Source organism: Erpetoichthys calabaricus, chromosome 13 (assembly GCF_900747795.2).
Source record: "Erpetoichthys calabaricus chromosome 13, fErpCal1.3, whole genome shotgun sequence".
Classification (NCBI taxonomy): Eukaryota; Metazoa; Chordata; class Cladistia; order Polypteriformes; family Polypteridae; genus Erpetoichthys; species Erpetoichthys calabaricus.
In genome coordinates, this window is record NC_041406.2 from 33,752,633 (window position 1) to 33,774,748 (window position 22,116).

The 22,116-nt window shown below is 36.9% G+C and overlaps 1 protein-coding gene across 1 annotated transcript in view; it reads right to left on the reverse strand.

Moving 5' to 3' along the window:
* Positions 1-324: 324 nt before the first annotated feature.
* Positions 325-22,116, reverse strand: part of recql4 (RecQ helicase-like 4) — a 40,861-nt gene continuing 19,069 nt past the window's right edge. Inside the window, 9 exon segments of the mRNA XM_051936046.1 lie at positions 325-578; positions 1,545-1,653; positions 1,731-1,893; positions 5,346-5,541; positions 10,090-10,256; positions 12,602-12,731; positions 13,961-14,156; positions 19,074-19,211; positions 21,818-22,059. Of these exon segments, the coding sequence (XP_051792006.1) occupies positions 457-578; positions 1,545-1,653; positions 1,731-1,893; positions 5,346-5,541; positions 10,090-10,256; positions 12,602-12,731; positions 13,961-14,156; positions 19,074-19,211; positions 21,818-22,059 (1,463 nt within the window). The 3' untranslated portion in view covers positions 325-456.

A 22,116-nucleotide genomic window follows, 5' to 3' on the forward strand; every position in this document is an offset into this window, starting at 1 on the left:
ATTCTTCTATCTTGACTGTACAGTTTTAAAGTGAGCATAAGTATAAAAAAAAAAAGAAAAAAAGAAAAATAATAAAAAATATTGTTTAAGGAAACTAGTACTGATTCGTAAAGTGCAAGAAACGGTTCTAATTTAGACAACCTCTGGCTAAAATATGGTTATGCACATTCCATTACTTGCTGTTGCTGAATGACTCAGGCTGCGGCAACTTCAGAAAATCTGCATCCTGCTTTTAATTCATCCAACACCCGATCTTAGTTAAAACCACATCATGAATTTAACATCCGTTTATCTTTGAAAAGTGAAAAAAAATGACAACACTAATAAAGCATAAAGTTTTTATTTTGATATTAAAAAAGATACAATTTCATTAAAAAAAACTTACAGATGTTATACAATTAAATAAATCACAGACGAAACATATAAATACAGATTACCAAGTTATAATGCTCAGTTTTACTTGGTTCTTATAATTTCCTCAGTTGCTATTCTGATGATTTCATTGAAATCAAAATTAATATATTTTCTCCAGAATCTTCTGTCCTTTCCATAAATCAATGCAGGATAACAAGGACTTCCTAAAGGGGAAAAATCAGTAAAACAGAGAAATGTTATACTAGACATTTGGGGCAAAATCCTTGTTTGCAAGCTTTTAATACACGAAAAAATAATAAAGGGTGGTAATAAAGTGATGATTCCATTTTGAATCAAGAGAGAAAAAAAAGAAGTCTTGATTCATCATAAATCAAAAGTTGAAAATTCTGTCGAGACAGTGAGATCATTCATTTTACAGGAATGAGACCAGTGTGTTTCTTTTCTGTTAACCATGCTGAAAAATCCTGGATACTTATCCACATGCGTTATTTTCTTCACAGACAGGGTTCATATTATTTTCATATTATTGTGAGCAAAGCCTCGCTTTTACAACAACATTTATTTATATAGCACATTTTCATACAAATAATGTAGCTCAAAGTGCTTTACATGATGAAGAACGAGGAAAAAAAAAAGACAAAATAAGAGAACACTAATTAACATAGAATAAAAGTAATGTCCGATGGCCAGGGAGGACAGAAAAATTTTTTTAAAAAAACTCCAAACAGCTGGAGAAAAAAAAAAAAATCTGCAGGGGTTCCGAGGCCATGAGACCACCCAGCCCCCTCTAGACATTCTACCTAACATAAATGACATCAATCAGTCCTCATTGTATTCAGGGTTCTCATGGAAGGACTTGATGATGACGGTCACGTGGACTATGGTCTTCTTTCCCTTTTAGGGAAATTTCAATATTTTATAATAGCATATGTGAAAATATTCAACACCATATTCATAATAAAGGCTAAATGACATGATTGATCTTAGAAGCACGAGAAGCTTTAGAAGCTTTCTTAGTATTATAAGATGATTCTGCTTCTAATTTCTCCAAGAAAATGTGTTCACATTTTACTATTTCTCAAATATCATGAATAAAATGATGTTTAACAAGCAAAAAATAATGAATTTAGGCTCTTGACAGTTTTAAGACTTGCAAAACTAAATCTCACCAATTCCATGAAATATTCTGGCTATTGCTCTTCCAGAAAACTTTTCTTCATTGCGAGTTGAAAGGAAACTTCTTATGTCTGCACGAATCTGATCCCCCCAGTCTTTTAACTGCAAAATAACATCACAGTTTGATGAGCTAAGTATACTCGAATGCTTGCATTGCAGATTCCTTCAACAACACTCACCTTATATTTACTAAGTTCACAGTCCTCTTTATCCTCTTCATACTTTTTGCTTAGATCCAGTTCAGCCTTCTTGTCAAAGTAGTTCATTAGCAAGGCCTTCAGCTTTTGGCTCCTGTCATCATCCATCTTATCAGAACAAGAAGTAGAGTTATGGTAAGCAACACTAAAGAGGAGAAAAATAGGGAACCAAATTACTAAAAAAAACTGGATTCATGGGCACAAGAAAAAAAACACAGAAAAATCACATTTATACATATTGTAGGTGAAGGACAGGCATCCGCGCATGGCACCCCAGTTGGGACACTTGATGGGGTTCCTGGGTGCCGATAAAGGGTGCTGTCGGGGGAAGACCGCCGTACCTTCTTTATGGCCCAGAAATGCTTCAAGGAAGACATGGTGCGGAACCAGAAGCATTCCCAGGTTCGGCTTTAAAAGGAACCCACTACCTTACATCAAGGAGTCAGTCAGGAGAAGGCGGGCAACACTCAGCTGGAGGACGGCAGGAGGAAGAGTTGATTGTGTATTTAAAAATAATAATACTAATAATAATAATGCTTTACACGTATATAGCACTTTTCTCACCTTCTCAAAGTACTCATTGCAACTGGTTTTGGAAAGGTGTTTTGGATAAGGTGCTTCTGGATAAATAACTAATTTATTTTATCTTAAAAGTGTGCTGGGCATTACTGTGTCTTGGGTTTGAGACTCAGTGGTGCTCCCTACTGGTTACAATATGTAATGGTAATTATGTATTTATTATGTTTTTAATCAACTCTTTAAAAAATTAATACATTTTGCTTTGTCTACTGTTAAAAAGTTTGGATTTCTCTTTTTATTACACTTTATAAAATCATGCATCATACTTAACTATATCAACAAAATGCCCATCCACTTTATGACTTACACACTCTTTCCAGACTCTTTAATGGTAGCATTAGGTTTAGGATAGGACTTCGGTCTGAACCAAGCCATAGCAGGACATGCTCTCACACACACACACGCACACACACTCATTCAAATATAGTTGGTATGTGAGAGGTAAACAGGAATACCCAAAGAAAATCCCAACCAGACAAGGGGATGTGCAAACTCCTCACTGGCTGCATACACGCTGCAATTCGAACCCTAGACTCTGAAAATGGGCAGTGGCAGCAGCATTCTACACAAATGAAGAAAATTTTTTTTTTAGATAAATTATCCCTCACAGTCTCTCTTTGTGACTACATAGTTAATATTTAATTTACACATTGTCAAGGTTTAAGCAATGACATTCTACTGCTATTGTTTCTTTCTTTATTCTGCATTTTCACAGATGCTACTATGACAACACACATCGCTAGCCATGTGATACATTATACTGTACTAGCCATTTGCGCCCAACTACGTTGCGCGTGTTAAAGTTGTCTGTGAAGGGCTCCCTGTTTAAACGTGGCTGCCAGTTGTGAACTGGGCCCTTCGTCGCACAGCATTATGATTTTTTTATAAGGGAAACAAAATTACAAAACAAAACCCTTGGACATTGATTCGATAGGAATGGCCTACTCGGAATCACTGTCCGAATAGTAATTATGTGGTGGTGGAGGAGCATTTCTGCTTCTCTCCGTTCACAGTCCATCTCGTTTTCATGACGCTGTCGTTTCCTCTCACGATCTCTTCTCAACTTTTCTCAAATCTCGCAGGTTGCTTTGTGGCAAACCAATGCTTCTTTCTTGAACGCCAAACGCCGACTGATGGAAAATCACAGAAGTGTGTCCGACTTATATACTCTGACTGCCGACTCCAAGAAGTGGGTGAACATTCGATTTGGACGAAGTGCTGCCAACGACGGTCGATAGAAACACAAAAAACCACAGTCTCGACAACGAAGCAGGTGTCGATGCCAGATCTAAACACAAAGCACGGTGTTGACGCCAGATCTAAACACAAAGAGTGGTATCGACAGTGTTTGTAAACAAAAGTAACAACCAAGGTGTTGTGTATTCAGCCAGTACAAACAGCACGTAGTCTCCTTTAGTTCAATCCTCTTTAATCACCACACTCCAACCTCATCCAACGATCCTCCCCCTCACTTCCTCTCCTCCTCCATCACTACTGCCCTCTACTGAACACAGCAGGAACACCACACAAGGCAGTGAATTCGCGGACAAACAAAGATCAAGATCCAAATGAAGATTATATATAAAGATGTACCATTACAAGTTGGTGATTTAAATCAGGACTACATTTTAAGTGGTGTGTTTACTTAATGTAAGTAAAGAAACTACCTCATGAGAAAATTCTATTCTTGAGCAATACAGAGAAAAAGGTTAAGATTAATTTAGGTTTCATCATCTAGAGCTTGTTTTTAGGCATGATGAGTTTTCCCTTGTCTTTGAATTAGTCTGACAATCTCAGACTTTAGCTTGTGACAGACCTCTGTCTGAACTTGGGCTGTGGAAGTAGTCTCATGCGCTCTATAAAAATAGTCTCACCAATTCGATTGTATGAGACCCAACACATAGCTTCACAATAAAAATAACTAAAACTTCTACATCAAAATCTTCTTCTTCTTCTTTTGGCTACTCCTGTTAGGGGTTACCACAGCAGATCATCATCTTCTTCCATATCTTTCTGTCCTCTGCATCTTATTCTGTTGCACCATCACCTGCATGTCCTCTCTCACCACATCCATAAACCTTCCCTTAGGCCTTCCTCTTTTCCTTTTGCCTGGCAGCTCTATCCTTAACATCCTTCTCCCAATATACCCAGCGTATCACCTCTGCACATGTCCAAACCAATGCTATCTCGTCTCTCTGACTTTGTCTCCCAACCGTCCAACCTGAGCTGACCTTCTAATGTACTCATTTCTAATCCTGTCCATCCTCATAACACCCAATGCAAATCTTAGCATCTTTAACTCTGACACCTCCAGCTCTGTCTCCTGCTTTCTGGTCAGGGCCACTGTCTCTTACCCATATGACATAGCTGGTCTCACTACCATCCTGTAGACCTTCCCTTTCACTCTTGCCAATACTCGTCTGTCACAAATCACTCCTGACACTCTTCTCAACCCATTCCACCCTGTCTGCACTCTCTTTTTCACCTTTCTTCCAGACTACATCAATGCGAAAATGTGCAGGTATAAGCAGGGCAGATATCCTGAGGTAAGGCAGACAGTAGTTTTGAGGTAAGGTTGTTATACTCACTAATGAAGGTTAGCAGCATATTGTATGTTGATTAGCACAGGCAAGCAAAAAATTTACTGTGCTATATACATGTGACAATAAACAGCCTACAAATATATTTAAATTCAAACATATGTAGTTTCAGTAAATGTGGTCTTAAGTTCTGAGTATCATAGTGTCTGTGCTTACTACTTTTTCCTCAGTTTTATAAATTGTCTTATTATGCAATTGTTCTCAACCTTCATTTTATTTTCCTTCCAACCCAAAGCCTTCCTGTTTTGTTGAAAAGGGTTTCCAATTTAACCGTTGCATGATTTAAAATGAAACAGATAAAACAGACTCTGAACATGTTTCTGGAGCAATACCATGTGGACCATTTTATAGAATATATTGCTTGTAATTCACAATAAAGTTGAAAAGTTATTGACAGAACTGTGAACACTAAACTTGCCTAAAGAAGGCCTTAAAGCAAGCTTTTAGCTGATACAGCTGAGTCTTCTCTTGAGCCTGAATTCTCTGGTGTAAGAACTCACAAATACTGTCCATTTCCTGGTGAGTTAGATCTCCATAAGAACGGAAGTGGAAGGACAAACTGGAAAACTCCACCAGGACACCACTCTTTCCTGTCCCTCTAAAGCCTGGGGGACCTGATGAAAACAGACATTGGTACAAGCAGTCAGACAACACAGAGAAATTTATTTCAAATCTCAATATGCCTAACACAAATGTAGACATAATGTGCACTTCACATTTGTTCATTAGCTATCAAATAAGGGAATTTTTTGTGAATTTCCCCTTGGGATTAATAAAGTATATATCTATCTATCTAAATTTTATCTTTTGTATTCTTACATTTGTTTTTTTTTTCTTATTATTGGGCATATGTTATAAAGTTGCTGTTTCTTTAAGAGTAGTAACTAATTTGTTTGCATATGTATTATTTCTAAGACCAAATACAAAATATATACTTTAGTTATTGTTATGGTTTCCAGATACTTCTTACTCCTGATTTGCATTCCCCACGAATGATCACACATTGCTTTAAAAAGTCACGTGGCTATGTTTGTTGTGAAAGATGACATATAAAATAATGTCACTAAAGGAGCATTCAATTCATTTTCATAACTAGTGAAGTAAATACAAGTCTCTTATTCTAACTGTGTGAAGTACACTCAAACAATACCGTATTTTTATGAAAATAACTACCATATTACTGAGTTTATTCCTACTTGAATCAAGAATGGCCCAATATTATGCACATCTGTAGTATGCACTACTATATATTTAGTTTTTTTTCTTTTTAGACATTCTTGTGTATAGCTGAGAGGGGTTTGTTGTTTGTCATAATATAATATTATTCATTTATTAAGCTTCTGTTAAAGGCCTCTATCTATCTATCTATCTATCTATCTATCTGTCTATCTGGGAAGACTGCAAGGTTGAGTTTAGAAGGAGGTGAGACAGGCACTGGGTGGCAGTGAAGAGTCACCAGACAGTTGGGTATCTATAGCAGATGTAGTAAGGGTGACAGCAAGAAGGGTGCTTGGTGTGACATCTGGAAAGAGAAAGGAGGAAAAGGAAACCTGGTGGTGGAATGAGGAAATAGAGGAGTGTGTACAGAGGAAGAGGACGGCAAAGATGAAGTGGGATAGTCAGAGAGATGCAGAAAGTAGACAAGAGTACAAGGAGATAAGGCGCAAGGTGAAGAGAGAGGTGGCAAAGGCTAAAGAAAAGGCGTATGATGAGTTGTATGAGAGGTTGGACACTAAGGAGGGAGAAAAGGACCTGTACTGATTGGCTAGACAGAGGGACCGAGCTGGGAAAGATGTGCAGCAAATTAGGGTGATAAAGGATAAAGATGAAAACAGACTCATAAGCGATGAGAGTGTGTTGAGCAGATGGAAAGAGTACTTTGAGAGGCTGATGAATGAAGAGAACGAGAGAGAGAAGAGGTTGGATGATGTGGAGATAGTGAATCAGGAAGTGCAACTGATTAGCAAGGAGGAAGGAAGGACAGCTATAAAAAGGATGAAGAATTGAAAAGCCGTTGGTCAAGATGACATACCTATGGAAGCATGGAGGTGTTTAGGAGAGATGGCAGTGGAGTTTTTAACCAGATTGTTTAATAGAATCTTGGAAAGTGAGAGAATGCCCGAGGAGTGAAGAAGAAGTGTACTAGTGCGGATATTTAAGGATGGATGGATGGATAGATGGATAGATACTTTATTAATCCCAATGGGAAATTCACATTCTTCAGCAGCAGCATACTGATACAATAAATAATATTAAATTAAAGAATGATAATAATGCAGGTGAAAAACAGACAATAACTTTGTATAATGTTAAATGTTAACGTTTACCCCCCCGGGTGGTATAAGGGATAATAATAATGGAATAAGGGGGATGTGCAGGACTGCAGTAACTACAGGGGAGTAAAATTGATGAGCCACAGCATGAAGTTATGGGAAAGAGTAGTGGAAGCTAGGTTAAGAAGTGAGGTGATGATTAGTGAGCAGCAGTATGGTTTCATGCCAAGAAAGGAGCACCACAATTGGAATGTTTGCTCTGAGGATGTTGATGGAGAAGTTTAGAGAAGGCCAGAAGGAGTTGCATTGCGTCTTTGTGGACCTGGAGAAACCATATGACAGGGTGCCTCGAGAGGAGTTGTGGTATTGTATGAGGAAGTCGGGAGTGGCAAAGAAGTACGTAAGAGTTGTACAGGATATGTATGAGGGAAGTGTGACAGTGATGAGGTCTGCGGTAGGAGTGATGGATGAATTCAAGTTGGAGGTGGGATTACATCAGGGATCGGCTCTGAGCTCTTTCTTATTTGCAATGGTGATGGACAGGTTGACAGACGAGATTAGACAGGAGTCCCCGTGGACTATGATGTTTGCTGATGACATTGTGATCTGTAGCAATACTAGGGAGCAGGTTGAGGAAACCCTGGAGAGGTGGAGATATGCTCCAGAGAGGAGAGGAATGAAGGTTAGTAGGAACAAGACAGAATACATGTGTGTAAATGAGAGGGAGGTCAGTGGAATGGTGAGGATGCAGGGAGTAGAGTTGGTGAAATTGGATGAGTTTAAATACTTGGGATCAACAGTACAGAGTAATGGGGATTGTGGAAGAGAGATGAAAAAGAGAGTGCAGGCAGGGTGGAATGGGTGGAGAAGAGTGTCAGGAGTAATTTAATAAAAGGGAAGGTCTACAGGACGGTAGTGAGACCAGCTATGTTATATGGGTTAGAGACAGTGGCACTGACCAGAAAGCAGGAGACAGAGCTGGAGGTAGCAGAGTTAAAGATGCTAAGATTTGCACTGGGTGTGACGAGGATGGATAGGATTAGAAAGGAGTACATTGAGGGTCAGCTCAAGTTGGACGGTTGGGAGACAAAGTCAGAGAGGCGAGATAGCATTGGTTTGGACATGTGCAGAGGAGAGATGCTGGGTATATTGGGAGAAGGTTGCTAAGGATAGAGCTGCCAGGGAAGTGGAAAATAGGAAGGCCTAAGTGAAGGTTTATGGATGTGGTGAGAGAGGACATGCAGGTGATGGGTGTATCAGAGCAAGATACAGAGGACAGAAAGATATGGAAGAAGATGATCCGCTGTGGCAATCCTTAACAGGAGCAGCCGAAAGAAGAAGAGGTATGCCAAATGTAAAGCTCCATGACAAAATGGTTAGTGCCACTTCCTTAAAGCTGAAGGGGTCTTAGTTTCAATTCTGGCCTTGTCAGTTCTTGCAATGAAAGGTCTCCCTGTGTGTAGTGTATGTGCGTTTCTACGGGTATGCTGATTCACGCCCTTATAAAGATGTACATATTATATATATATATATATATATATATATATATATATATATATATATATATATATATATATATATATATATATATATACACACATATATATATATATATATATATATATACACACACATATATATATATATATACACACATTATATATATATATATACACACATATATATATATATATATATATATATATATATATATATATATATATAGGGTGCATGAATGTACCCTGGTTGTTGCTATATGCTTATAGAACAGGCTTAGGTTCTTCTTGACGCTCTAGTAGGATAAGAAGGTTCAGAAAATTGGGAGTAGGGGTGGAAATGTGGATATGCATGTTTTTGTAGCACTGTGAACCTTATTGTGCACTCTTTTGTATCTAACAACAGTACAGCATCATCAAAACATTCCACCTTCATGAATATACAGATATGCAATGGACTACAGCAGACTGTGCACATTAAACCAGAAATAGGCTAGCAGCAAATTAGACTTGGTAAAATACTATTCACTGTATTGTGAATAAGACTTGAGTAGTGTTTCCTGCTAGTGTCCGACTTGTTTGCCATAACATAACACAGTGCTATGAGTTTCATCTTTAGTACAATTTGATTAGAACATGATTTATGCTCAAATTGATATTCAGATATAGTTTATGTAGTTAGTTAATCATAACTGAATAATGAGAATGCTAGGCTAACTGTACAGCAACTACAATACAACACAGGAAACCTTTAAGATTAATACATATTCTAGTTATCTATAAACTATATCTTTCTTACATCTTTTGATATCAAGCAGTGATATTATCTGTGGAAACAAAAAACAGTTAATATCCAAAACTACAGCCATCTGGGTAGCTGATTAAACTTGGTATCTCTGCAGTACACGGTACAGTATCTAAACTGTGTGGATAATCTCTAACCAATAGAACTACACATACAGTACACAAGCATGATGCTTAAACGGACATTTCTATTAACACAGGGATTACCTGTACAGTATATATTCACTCTTGACTTTGAGTGCCATTGTACTGCATGATGCGGACTTGAGATGACAGAGCTGCTGTAATACTAATCATTTTCTATGTAAAACCAAAGCTATACTTTAAAAACAAACTTCAGTGCTATTGTGGCAACAGTCACACCTATTTTCCCAAAATGATAAAGTATAACCCAGTCCACTATCAGCACCTACTAAATTTGAATCCCTAACATTTTTTAAGAGGAGAAATATTGAATGTAATTTCTGAGCCAGGTTTACTGTCCTACAAAGGATAACAAAACAGTTTAATACCTTTTTTTTTTTAAAAAAAAAAAACACAGTATATTTATTCATTTTGATGTGCTTTAGCCTTAATTGTTTTCAAATACCTCTCTCAGTCTTCCACTGGAGTTGCCGGAGAGTTCTTTTGACTGGAATAAGCTCCCAACCCATAGAGTCTGCCAGTTCCACCACATCGAATGTCACCGAACTTGAGTGGGAAAGGCTCTCGCCAGCCAGCCTCTTACGGGCAAGTGCTACTGCAACTGGGGGACAACTGGAAAGCATGATTGAAACAAAACTATAACAAAAAGTATAACAACTTATTATCATTTTACAATCAAATTAAAAACTTTTGAGGTAAAATATTGATTTAAGTTACTACATTAGGGCAGTATAGTATTTTGCACTGCTGCTTCACAGATCCATAATCCTAAGTTTATGTTTTGGTGGGGACATATTTTCTACTCTTAAACTGGCTTTGGTACCATTCATCTTACTCATCTGTGGTGAAGAAAAACCACCACTTGATGTACAAAATAACAGGTACACAGATAAACACTGATCAGATCCTGAGCTGGTCACACTGATAGATAGCATAATTCACAGAGAATGTGTATATATCTAGATATGCATATCTGTTAACATCATTGTCTCTTTACATTATGTAATTATTGATAACGACATTTTAAATGCTCAAATCATTCTTTACCTAGTTTTCTAATGTAAATATTTTTGGTAGAACCGTTTTTTTTCATTCATCTTCAATTTAAATTTTAAAAGAATGATGATATTTGTGGTGCATACTCCATACCACCCAGTTCTAGCCTTTGCTTCAGTAAAAGTTTTGTTGATCATAAAGATGCATTAGAAAGCTGATTAAAACTACACTGTTAAAATCTATAGGTTAATCTAGGTAAATCAAAAGCAACAATTATTTCTTAAATAAATTGACTTCATCGTCAAAAACATTATAGTACCCATGTTATCCCAGCAATCCTGAATTGAATTAGCAGGTTAGAAAATGTGCAGATAGCTGGTTATAAATACATATATTCATTTTACACGTGCATGTGAAAAATTGGTATATGTATTGTAAAAGAAAATTTACATATTGTGGGAGATGGCCGGCTGTTCATCCTGGCCAATACCCCCAGGCCGCCAGATGGAGCCCTCCCTGTAGCATGGAAATGCCCCGAAGACCAGCAGGGAATTATGAACAATGGAGTTTTTATTCCCAACCCTGCTGGACACCGTGGGGCCCACCAGAGGACGCTGCAGGGAGGCTCAAGGACTTATACGTGCCCTATAACCCGGAAGCACGTCATGATCATATGACCAGAGGGAACGACGTGTTTCCGGGTTGAAGAGAAGGACTTTTCATCTGACCCGGAAGTGATAAGAAATCACATGGGCTGTAGGACGGGAAACACTTCCGGGTCAGGAAATATAAAAGGACGGTGGGAAAGCCCAGACGCTGAGCTGAGCTGGGAGGTAGGGTGGCAAAGTGTCTGGGAGAGGAGGATTGGTGATTATTGATTATTGTAGAATACTTGTATGTGTAGTGTGGAGTGGAGGGTGCTTTGTGCACATAGTTATTATAAAATAAATAATAATTATAATTTTACCCGGTGTTTGGCGTGGTACCTGAGGGTTCAAGGGAGCTCTAGCGCCCCTACTGCTACAATATATATGTTATTACCTTTCACAAAATTGCACATTTGTGGTTACATGGCTTTTCTTGACCAGCAATAACTGCCCATCAGTTCCACTAAATTCTTTGACTGGACGAACAGCCACACAACGTGTATTAGAGAATATCAAAGCATCCAATCTTAATGAATTTGTAAAACTTTATTCCCATAGCTTCTTCTATGTTTGACACAATACTCTTTTAAACCTACTGTGCCTGTTGCATGAAATTGGAAATTCAAGCATAAAACACTGAAGCATTTCTAAGAGAAATGGTGAATTTAAAATTGTTTAAACGGTAGTCACATGCACTCTCATATGGAGTGACATCTTTTTCGGTCCGTGCTATTAAAGTACTTGGTAAGAATTCAGAGGAAATAAATTTGGAAAATAACTATCTTCCTCTCTTAAAAAATATCCTCATTTCAAATATTTTGATTATGTTACAGTGGATTGAACCAAATCAGTTAGGTTAGTTATGTATGATGTATAATTAAACAATATCTATTGTGAGTTGAATGTTTGCTGTCAAATGTGGACTATTCATTCATCCAACCATTCATCCATCCATCCATCCATCCACTTCCTGAAACTGTCTAATCCAACTCAGGGTCACATCCCAGCAGGATCAGGCATACAACACCATCTGTTCTGAACCAGGCTGCTAGCCCATCTCAGGGCATACTCACATGACACATCACCATTCTCACCCATATTGAGCCAGTTACAGTCACCAATTAACTGAACACACAGGTCTCTAGGATGTGGGAAAAAACTAGAGTACCCCATCATAACACGTGAGATTTAAACCAAGTCTTCTATAGCTGTGTGGCAGAAGCACTAATCACTATGCTACCAAATCATCAAATCAAGATTATTAGTGCTAAATAATACATTTGTTTTTACTGCAAAGTAACATCTCAAACTTACATCTTGGCAATAGCTCGAAGCTGCTGGGGTCCACTATAGCACACCAAATGACAAGAAGAGAGTGTGGGGTGTAGCAACTCCACCCAGTGCTGAGGGTGCAGTTCCAGATAGCAAAGTATAGTCTCTATACCTGGAAGAATAGGCATAGTTAAATACATGTTCGTTTAATAGTTACAAGAGCACCATATCTAAATTTAAATGCACAACGCAACCTATAGAATTAGTTTTCAAAACAGCACAAGTTAAGAAATAAATGCACAGAAAAATTTTTCTAGAGAGTCACATTTTGCTATTAAATATTACCATGTAAGGTAAATTTCTAATTGTGACCTTAGCTGAATTGATACTTTATTGGGGGTACGGACTGTAAAAATATGGAAAACAAGCTGGTAGTAGTTTTTATGCAGATTAAAACTGCATTCAAAAAGACATAAATAAGAAAATGGGACAACTGATTTCCTAAAATGCTACACAGTGTTTCAAACAGTTCACAGAATCATCAAGAGAAAAGCCAAACAAAATGACACCTTTTATTGGCTAACTAGAAAGATTACAATATGCAAGCTTTCGAGGCAACTCAGGCCCCTTCTACAGGGAAGATGTGCCTGAAGAAGGGGCCTGAGTTGCCTCTAAAGCTTGCATATTGTAATCTTTTTAGTTAGCCAATAAAAGGTGTCATTTTGTTTGGCTTTTCTCTACATTCATAATGGCTAACACGGTACAACACCCTAGTACTACAGAATCATCAAATAATCTGTGCTGACCTGTGTTGGCTTATGAATGATTTTACAGTGTTTACTCAAGCATTTTTCTTCTGTATGAATACATGAATAGAGAGGCCAATGCAAATGACAAGATGTATATTTTGTGGAATTAGAGTCCCCATTCTGCTCAAGTTTAAGGTCAATGGAGTGTTGTACATTCTGTAATATCAGCCACTACTTTGTATAATAGCAGATTAGATAGGAATTTCACCTTTTGCTTCCAAGTGTATGATAAGATTAAATGTTCAGTATGACCAGTATAAAAGGGCATTCACTTCACTTGTTATGCACTGGATATTAGGTATCTTTAATGCCATTATTCATTGAACGTATTTTATTTTGAGCTCATATATATCGTATATATGTTTTATTCTATGTATGCTTTTTCGCATGCAAGACCGGTTTGTTATTGAATCATTGTCACTGTTCTGACGAGAGAAAACATGAAACTAAGAATCTATGTGTACTATGTACACATAACAACAAACTGGTACTTGGATTTGTGTGTCATCAGGACCAACCCCTGTGCCACCATACCAACCCACCAAATACATACATATTCAAAATTTCATGGTAGATAATAATTTAAACTAACCTTCTTCTGTTATGTCATGAGCTTCCACTGTTTCTTGGATAGGAACTGCACGTTCATGAGTGTGACAGACTCTGGTGACATTTTGTGTTTCATTGCAATTTTGTTCTTCCTCCTGATGCTGGTGAACACTGGAAGGTGACTGCCCATTGGAAGGATCAGGAAGACTAAGCATCTCTTCATCTTCAACTTCCCCAAACTAAAATGATTGAAGATTCAAAAACAATATCTTCATATTTAAAGCTTTCTCCATACTGTTTAAGAGGTGCTCTTAAATTATTATTTATCTTTTTAGATAACATGTATGGTTGAATCTGCTAATAACTGAAATCAGAAAACCTTAAAAAATATGTAAAATGTCCTCCCAAAAAATATCCAAGATCTTTGTTCAGCACAAAAAGATGAAAATTAATTAAAAAAATCAATAAAAATGAAAAAGAACACAGCCCCATTTTCAAAATGTTCTTGCAGCTAGAATAATGTAAACTTTGAGTCTAAGTATGCAACTTCTACTGTTGGTGCAAGATAAAATTCAAAATGAACTTTAAGATTGATTGATTAATCACTCTGACAGCAAAACAAATTGCCTGTTTAGTGAAAAACAGGAAAAAATATACATCCCAGAAAATGTTCGGCAGTTAAGATGATTAGCATATAGAAATACCAATTCTTTTTTCTTAGTCTTCTATAAAAGTTCTGAATTTTGATTTATATCCCATGCTATACAGAACTGAACAATTTCTAACTTGTTCAAATACAAAATTGTGCTATAAAAAGAAAGGCAAACAGAAAACTGAACTGTGGACACATAGATACAAGCTTGTAGAAAGTTACTGAGATAAAACCTGAGATGTCCTGAAGTAGCAAGTGTAGATCCTGCTCCATTAAGAGAGGGCATCTGGAGGAAGACTGTCTAAAGGTTTCAAACAATTTAAACTATTGTTGAAAGAGTCGCAACTTGGGTGAAGCAAGAAGCGTGAAAATGTTTAATCCACTGTAGATAAGACACATTAATAAAGGCTACTAGGAAGTTGCTCATGGTAGATTAACAACAATTTTTAAATCTTCAATTAGTTTACATCTTGCCTGAAGAAGGGGCCTGAGTTGCCTCGTAAACTTACATATTGTAATCTTTTTAGTTAGCCAATAAAAGGTGTCATTTGGCTTGGCTTTTCTCTAAATCTTCAATTAAAAGAGTAAAGAGTAGCCAGCTTTTACTAAACATAATGGGGTAATTTCAATGTAAGCTGGATGATAAAATTTGAGGAAGCAATCTACTATGGAGACATCATCAGTGATTGTAAGCTTCAAGGACTCAAACCTCAAAGATACTGAACCTGAAGAATAAACAATTAGCCTACATTGCAAATGAGATTTGGAGATTTTGCCAAAATATCCTTTAGAGAGACTGTAGCATTATTACCTGAGTGGAACTACATCGCCCGGGATGTAGCGAGAGGACTGTGCTACAAGACTGTCTCAACCTGCTGGAAAGGGGCTGTTGGAAGGCAGCTTTGATGGCTCAAGATTTAATAAATGACACTGGTTTAATCAGAAGTCTCTCTTTTTTCTCCAGTTGTTTTACACAACTGTAGCAAAACATTTTCCCTTCACCTTTTCTGGATTATCTTCTCATCATTACCCACAAGGATTACTGTTCTTTTTTGGATTTTTAAATTCTTTGTTCATGATCTGTTCATTTGTGGATTTGTTTATTTAGAGTCACTGTCATATAGAGTGTGCTTCTTCCACTACAGATCTGCATGGTAGAGCAAAATTTAAATATTTCCCAAAGGCTGCTCATTTTGGCGTTTGATCCATCTTTCTCCAAATCACCTGGTACTAGACTGTGTTTTGGACTGTGTGAGTGCAGTTAACAGTTTACTGTCATTGTGGGTTATCAAGAGGGAATATGTAAATAGCTGTATATATGTTTTGTTTGTAGATATTTTTCATTTGAATATACACTTTTGGCTGCACCTAGAAAGTTTTATGGACAGAATTTCTAGGTGCAGCCAAGGAGCGGAGGGGGTCTGGTTCGGTGACCTCAGAATCTTGTCTCTGCTATTTGCGGATGATGTGGTTCTGTTGGCTTCAGATACAAGCAGCTGAAATTAGTTTTCTCCGCAGGGTGGCTGGACTTTCCCTTAGAGATAGGGTGAGGAGTTCAGTTATTCAGGAGAGACTCGGAGTAGAGTCGCTGCTCCTCCACATTGAGAGGAGTCAGTTGAGGTGGTTCAGGCATCTGGTTAGGATGCCCCCTGGACACCTCCTGTAGAGGGGGTGTTCCAGGCATGTTCCACTGGGAGAAGGCCACGGGGCAGACCCAGGACATGCTGGAGGGATTATACTTCCCGACTGTCGTGGGAACACCTCGGGGTCCCCCCAGAGGAGCTGGAGGAGGTGGCCGGGGAGAGGGAGGTCTGGGCTTCCCTGCTTAGGCTGCTGCCCCCGCGACCCGACTTCGGATAAGCGGTGGACAATGGATGGATGGATGGATGGATATACACTTTTGATTGGTTACCTCAGCGTGGTGGGTCTTTGTAGGAGGGGTGTGTATTGGTCCAGGCTAGGTGATGTCCTCCTGGCTTTCCCATTTCAAATAAATAAAACACTGTTTTTAATAATGTGAATCTTAGTGCTTCAGGGCTGCTACAGTGTGGCCCTCTCATAAGCATGGGAGGACATCTTAATCCAGAGACACACATGGGGGGGATGGGTTCACAGGCCAGGTACAACACACAATAATGAAACATGAAGCATGGATTTAAGAGTCTAAATATTTGTAACTTAAAGAAACTGCATTTTTTTTTTGAAGTGTCAGGTATTCCCAAAGTCCACCAGGAAGAAAGAAAATTGTTATATTAGGGGTCAGTTTTTTAAGACACTAATAGACACTAGAATGCCCCTTATCATGTTTGACTCCATGGTTGACTATGATTGTTGAGAACATAGGGTAAATTCTGTCACACCACTACAATACAACTGCAGACACTTGCAGAAGCTACTGTATGCCAAGAGAAAATTAAGGTTTTTAGTGGATTAACAATGCATTAAACACAGTTTACCTAGATGTTTCCTTTATTTTTTCAATTATCAATGTAAATATGCATTACAAATCGTTAATATTTATTGTACTACTTAAGGAGAAATTCCTACGGTCTGGAAGCCGAACAAATTCTCCTGTTACACAAAAAAAGAGATTTTTTGGACCTTCTTAATTGCAGAAACATTTAACTTATATCACTAGTTAAAAAAAAAAAGAAACAGAAGTGATAAAAGATAAAGAATAGTACATGAGTTTAGACACAGAAGACTCCATGCTGGAGTTTCAAGAGGAAATAACAAAACCTTAACGTAAAAGTAGTAGGCCAGCAGGTTATACAGTATTACCGACAATGATATTCAAAAAATCTTTGATAAGTTACCAACAAGAGTCTAATCATTAAACTACAAAGCAACAGAGAATCAAAAAGCATTGTGCAGAAGGGTTGCAAAGATCAGTGCCAACGAAGCTTCTTGATATGAAAATGTTATAAATGATTTAAATAAAAATATAAAAAACATATTAGATGATCCAAAGATAAAGGCAGATTAAGATTACTGTAAATAAATGCAAGTTATTATAGATAGAACATGGAAATATTTAATAGAATTACACAATTTAGGATCTGCAAGTAAAAAATTCATCCATAAAAAACACTAGCGAGTCCTAATGGTCTGACAGACAAAACCTTAGAAATACCTGTATCCAATATAATACATATGGCGTTACAGGGCAATTCAAAAAAACTATTAAGATGTGCCAGATAACAGCACCACTAGATTTATTCTACATCTCAAAGGCACTTCGGAAACATTTTGTCCATTTATCCGAAAAATGTCTCATTAACAAATATGAGGAATAAGTAAGGCAGATGGTGTTCATTATTTAAGAATTTTATTTTAAAGAAGACCTAGTTGGAGGCTAGTTAAGGGTAATTTGCCACGAATGATAGAAAACATGAACAACTAACCAAGTGATGTCATTTAAATTAGCACTAATAGGACACTTAAGTATTCACTTGAATATCTTTTGAACAAGTGAGTAAAAATGAGCAAGCTGTGTTAGGCCATATGGCTTGATCCTATCAAAATAGTTATGTTCTTACAGGAGGTATTAGTATGTCAGGCTGAAGAAGATAGATAAACTCAAATATAAAACAAAAAACACATCGTTTCAGAAGTTGTAAATAGAATCAGCAGTTCTTCGGTTTCAGAAACTTGGAAGTAAGCCCAACAAGAAACAAGCAGGTGATTTGCAGCCATGCAGAATATGGCACCACTAGACAACCAGTCGTGGACCTAAGAAGAGGTTGGACTGGTATATAGGAAGTGACTGTAGTTTAAAAGCTATTGTCTCATGTAGCTGTAAGCATGTGGAGGAAAAGTAAAAGCGAAGATTGAAGTATATCAAGTGTACTGCTGCTTTCTGAATGTGCTAAAATGGATTTATGGTACAGTCCAGAAGTCATGTCAAATACTAGCCTCTCCCATACATATGACTCAGAAAACGCATGACTTAACCACCCCTGGAGTATACTATGATTTTCTTGTTGACACATACAAAGGAAACTGCAATTTCCTGGGTTGATAGTCAAAAATCTTATCTCACTTGTGTCTGGTGATCTTGAATGTTGTGTAAAAGCTCTGCAACCACCAACATTGTAGTTATTCCTGGATTCAGCTTTGATCATACATACCCCGAACCAATAAACAAACAAGTAAAATCCTTAGAATGTCTGCATGTATGAAAGACTCGACTAACAATTATCTTAGTAGTTTCAGAAAACTAAAATTGAATCCGTAAGGAAGTTTTAATTTTAGAATTTCTACAAAACAAAGAAATAAACCCTGGATCATTTACTGTCACCTCCTCTGTGTCTCTAAGACTGAGCAGGACAGATACTAAATCATTGAGATCAGCAGCATTGATACACACTTTACAAAATGATGTTACAATTTGGGAAAAAAAAATACCTTGGCTTTGTAATATCATATCATCATTTGTTTCAAATACAGTATATATTTGAAATTTATCGTCCAAAAGAACACTTATGAATCTTTAATGCCTTACCTTAAGTACAGCCTGCTGTTTTTCATTTATTTGACGGCACTTACAAGGTGGAAATAATTTCTGCACCAGTTTCTTCACAGTGAAATAGTCAACAGTATCTCCATAAATATGCCTTCGTAGTTCACAAAGATCTCCGCCCTAAAAGACATAATTCATACATTATTCATAGTTTCAGATTGACAATATAGTTATTCAATTTTTTTTAAGTCTGTTTGACAAGCATATTACTTGTTTTAATAATGTAGCTATAATGTAGACATTTACTTGTTTTTTTAGTAAATGTTGACTAAACCAAACTTGCCTTGTTCATTTCATGGGTGAATGGGGCATGTCATACTCTGAGAGGTTTAGGAAATTAAACCTTATTAATCTTGAGCAGAGAAGGCTGTGTGTATATCCAATCCAGGTCTTCAAAATTTTCAAAGGCATCAATCAAAACTGATCTACCACTATTCTTTCAGTTGACTGGTGAATCATGTACACAAGGATACCAGTAGAAATTAATTTAGAATGCACCCTAAGCCAAGCTATATAGTTGAAGCAGAAATTCTAACAACTTTTCCAAAGAATCTATACGAGATACTGGGACAACTTAGCTACTAACTAGCCAAATGAGCTTGATGGACTGAAACTATTATGGAAAAGTACTTTGAGCTGCTTTTTTGTATGAAACTGTGCTAATAAAAATGTCGTGATGCATTTTAAGCTTACTGGTCTTTATTTACTTAGATCTTCAGAATCACTTTTTTATATAATGGTACAATATTTGACAGTTTCCAGCCTCTAAGAATATTTTTTTGTGTGCAATGAATTGTGCAAAGGAATCTATATTAAAGATTATATATAGACATAATTTATTATATGTATACTAGGGGGCAAGTCCCCCTGGCACCTTTGGCACCGAACCCCCAGTTGTGGCCAGAATATTTGTAAAATCTGTAAATGTACAAAAGAAAAAATATTTATTGGAGTCAAAAATCACGAAATTCTATAAATATGTAAAAGAAAAATTAATTATTATTTAACGGAGTAAAAATCATGAAATGAGAATAAAATATTTACTCTCTTACTGATTGAAGTATTCCTGTTAAACTGAGGTCCACTATGCTCGATGAGTATTTATAAGAGATTAAATAAACTATCCATTCGTTTTAACTGACATTCTTATAGATTAAAAAAAAAAAAATTTAAAAATGACTCATTTAAATAACAAGAACAATCACGTAAAAACTAAAGTGGTATGCAATGGGTCATAGTAACTCGACCTTCAGCTAACCAAATCACCTACATACAAACATTGGTGTTACGAATAGGTCTTTTTTTTTTTTAAATAGTTTGTTCCTGTGAAAGAAAGTTTACTCAATCAAAAAAACACAACTTTCTTGATATTAAAAACCACAACTTTCTTGATATTTTAGTTTATAGTTTAAAAACAGAATAAGAATCTAAAAATCTAACAGCACATTAAAGTTTGATTAAATCTGAAAAGAATGATACCAAACATATATACTGTATGTGGGTTTAAAATAAGCCCTATTTAAAGTGTGACAAAAAAGGTCACACAAAATCATTGCACTTTTAGGCTAAGGATTTTATATTATATACTGTATATATATATGCACTCACTATCCTCTTTAAGCATACTAGGATAACAAACTAAAGACATGCATGCCAAGTTAATTGAAGACTCCAGTTCGACCTGGTTTGTGAGAGTGTAAGTATGTGAATGAGTTTGTTCTGCACTGGCATTGTGCCCTTTGCAGCCTTGACAGACTTTTGTCCACACAATTCAGAACTAGATTAAGTGGGTTCAGAAAATAAAATGGATGGCATACATGTTTAAAATAGTATTTCCAATGGTTATGATAATAGTAGCTATAGAAAGTTGTGAACAGTAGTTATTTTTATTGTATTTAATAAACATTATCTTTATTCCTGATCTATACTGTTATTGTCACTATGTAACATTGCTTACTTGTTTTCATTCTTGTACTGCCTAAATCCAGTTCTCCTGGAAGAAAGGCAGAGAAAGCATGTTTGTTTTACAGAAACTTCTAGAAAAGAAGGGGCAAAAGTCCTAGTTAGAAACTAATTGGTTTATTGTGTCAAAACAGTATTATCCTAATGTTACAAATAGAACTACCACAGAATATGTTTTTTGCCATATTTAGACCCCACAACCACTGGACTCTAAATACCCTGAAGCACCACAGCTGATCAACTCTTAGGCTTTCGAATTAATGGCCACTGTAACCATCTACCTCGAAACTACCTGGACATTTGTAAAACATTTGGAGAAGATAACAGGAGCAAAAAAAGTCTTCAGTTGAATACTGCATTCATCTCTGTCAACTTTTACCTTTGGTCTCCTGACAAAGCCTTTTTATGAATTTGTACGCTGAAAGATTCTTTAATAGACGCTAAGTATAAAATTATTATGTGTCATGATTGATTTGTTTTATTAAAGTGCTTAATTTGTCACCATTGTGGGTCGAGGTGTTACTGTAATCAGAACAATCTGTCCAGTGAAGTTAGTGCTCCCTGCTGAACACGGCAGCCTTGAAATGAGCAACCTTTTGTTCTACATAGCTCTACATGAATTGTGGCTTTGACTATAACAATTCAAAGTGGCGTCTACATTTTTATAGGTACTCTATGAGCTAAAATATTTAAAACACCCAAAATGTAAATATCTGAAAAATTAACTAAATATTTAATTAATACAGGAATAAAAGTATAAAAACCTCAGGGTCCAGAAAAAGATGGCAATGGGCGGATTTCCCATCTCTGCCAGCTCTGCCAATTTCCTGCACATAGCTTTCAAAGCTTTTCGGCATGTTATAGTGGATGATCCCACGCACATCTGACTTGTCCAGGCCCATTCCAAAAGCCACTGTTGCCACAACAACACGCAGCTCACCACACATGAAGTTGTTCTGGACTCTTCGACGCTGAGATGCAGACATGCCTGCATGATAAGACTCAGCTATCCACTTCAGTGGCTTCCGGATCATCTTCTTAGCTATCCAAGAAAATGTAGAAG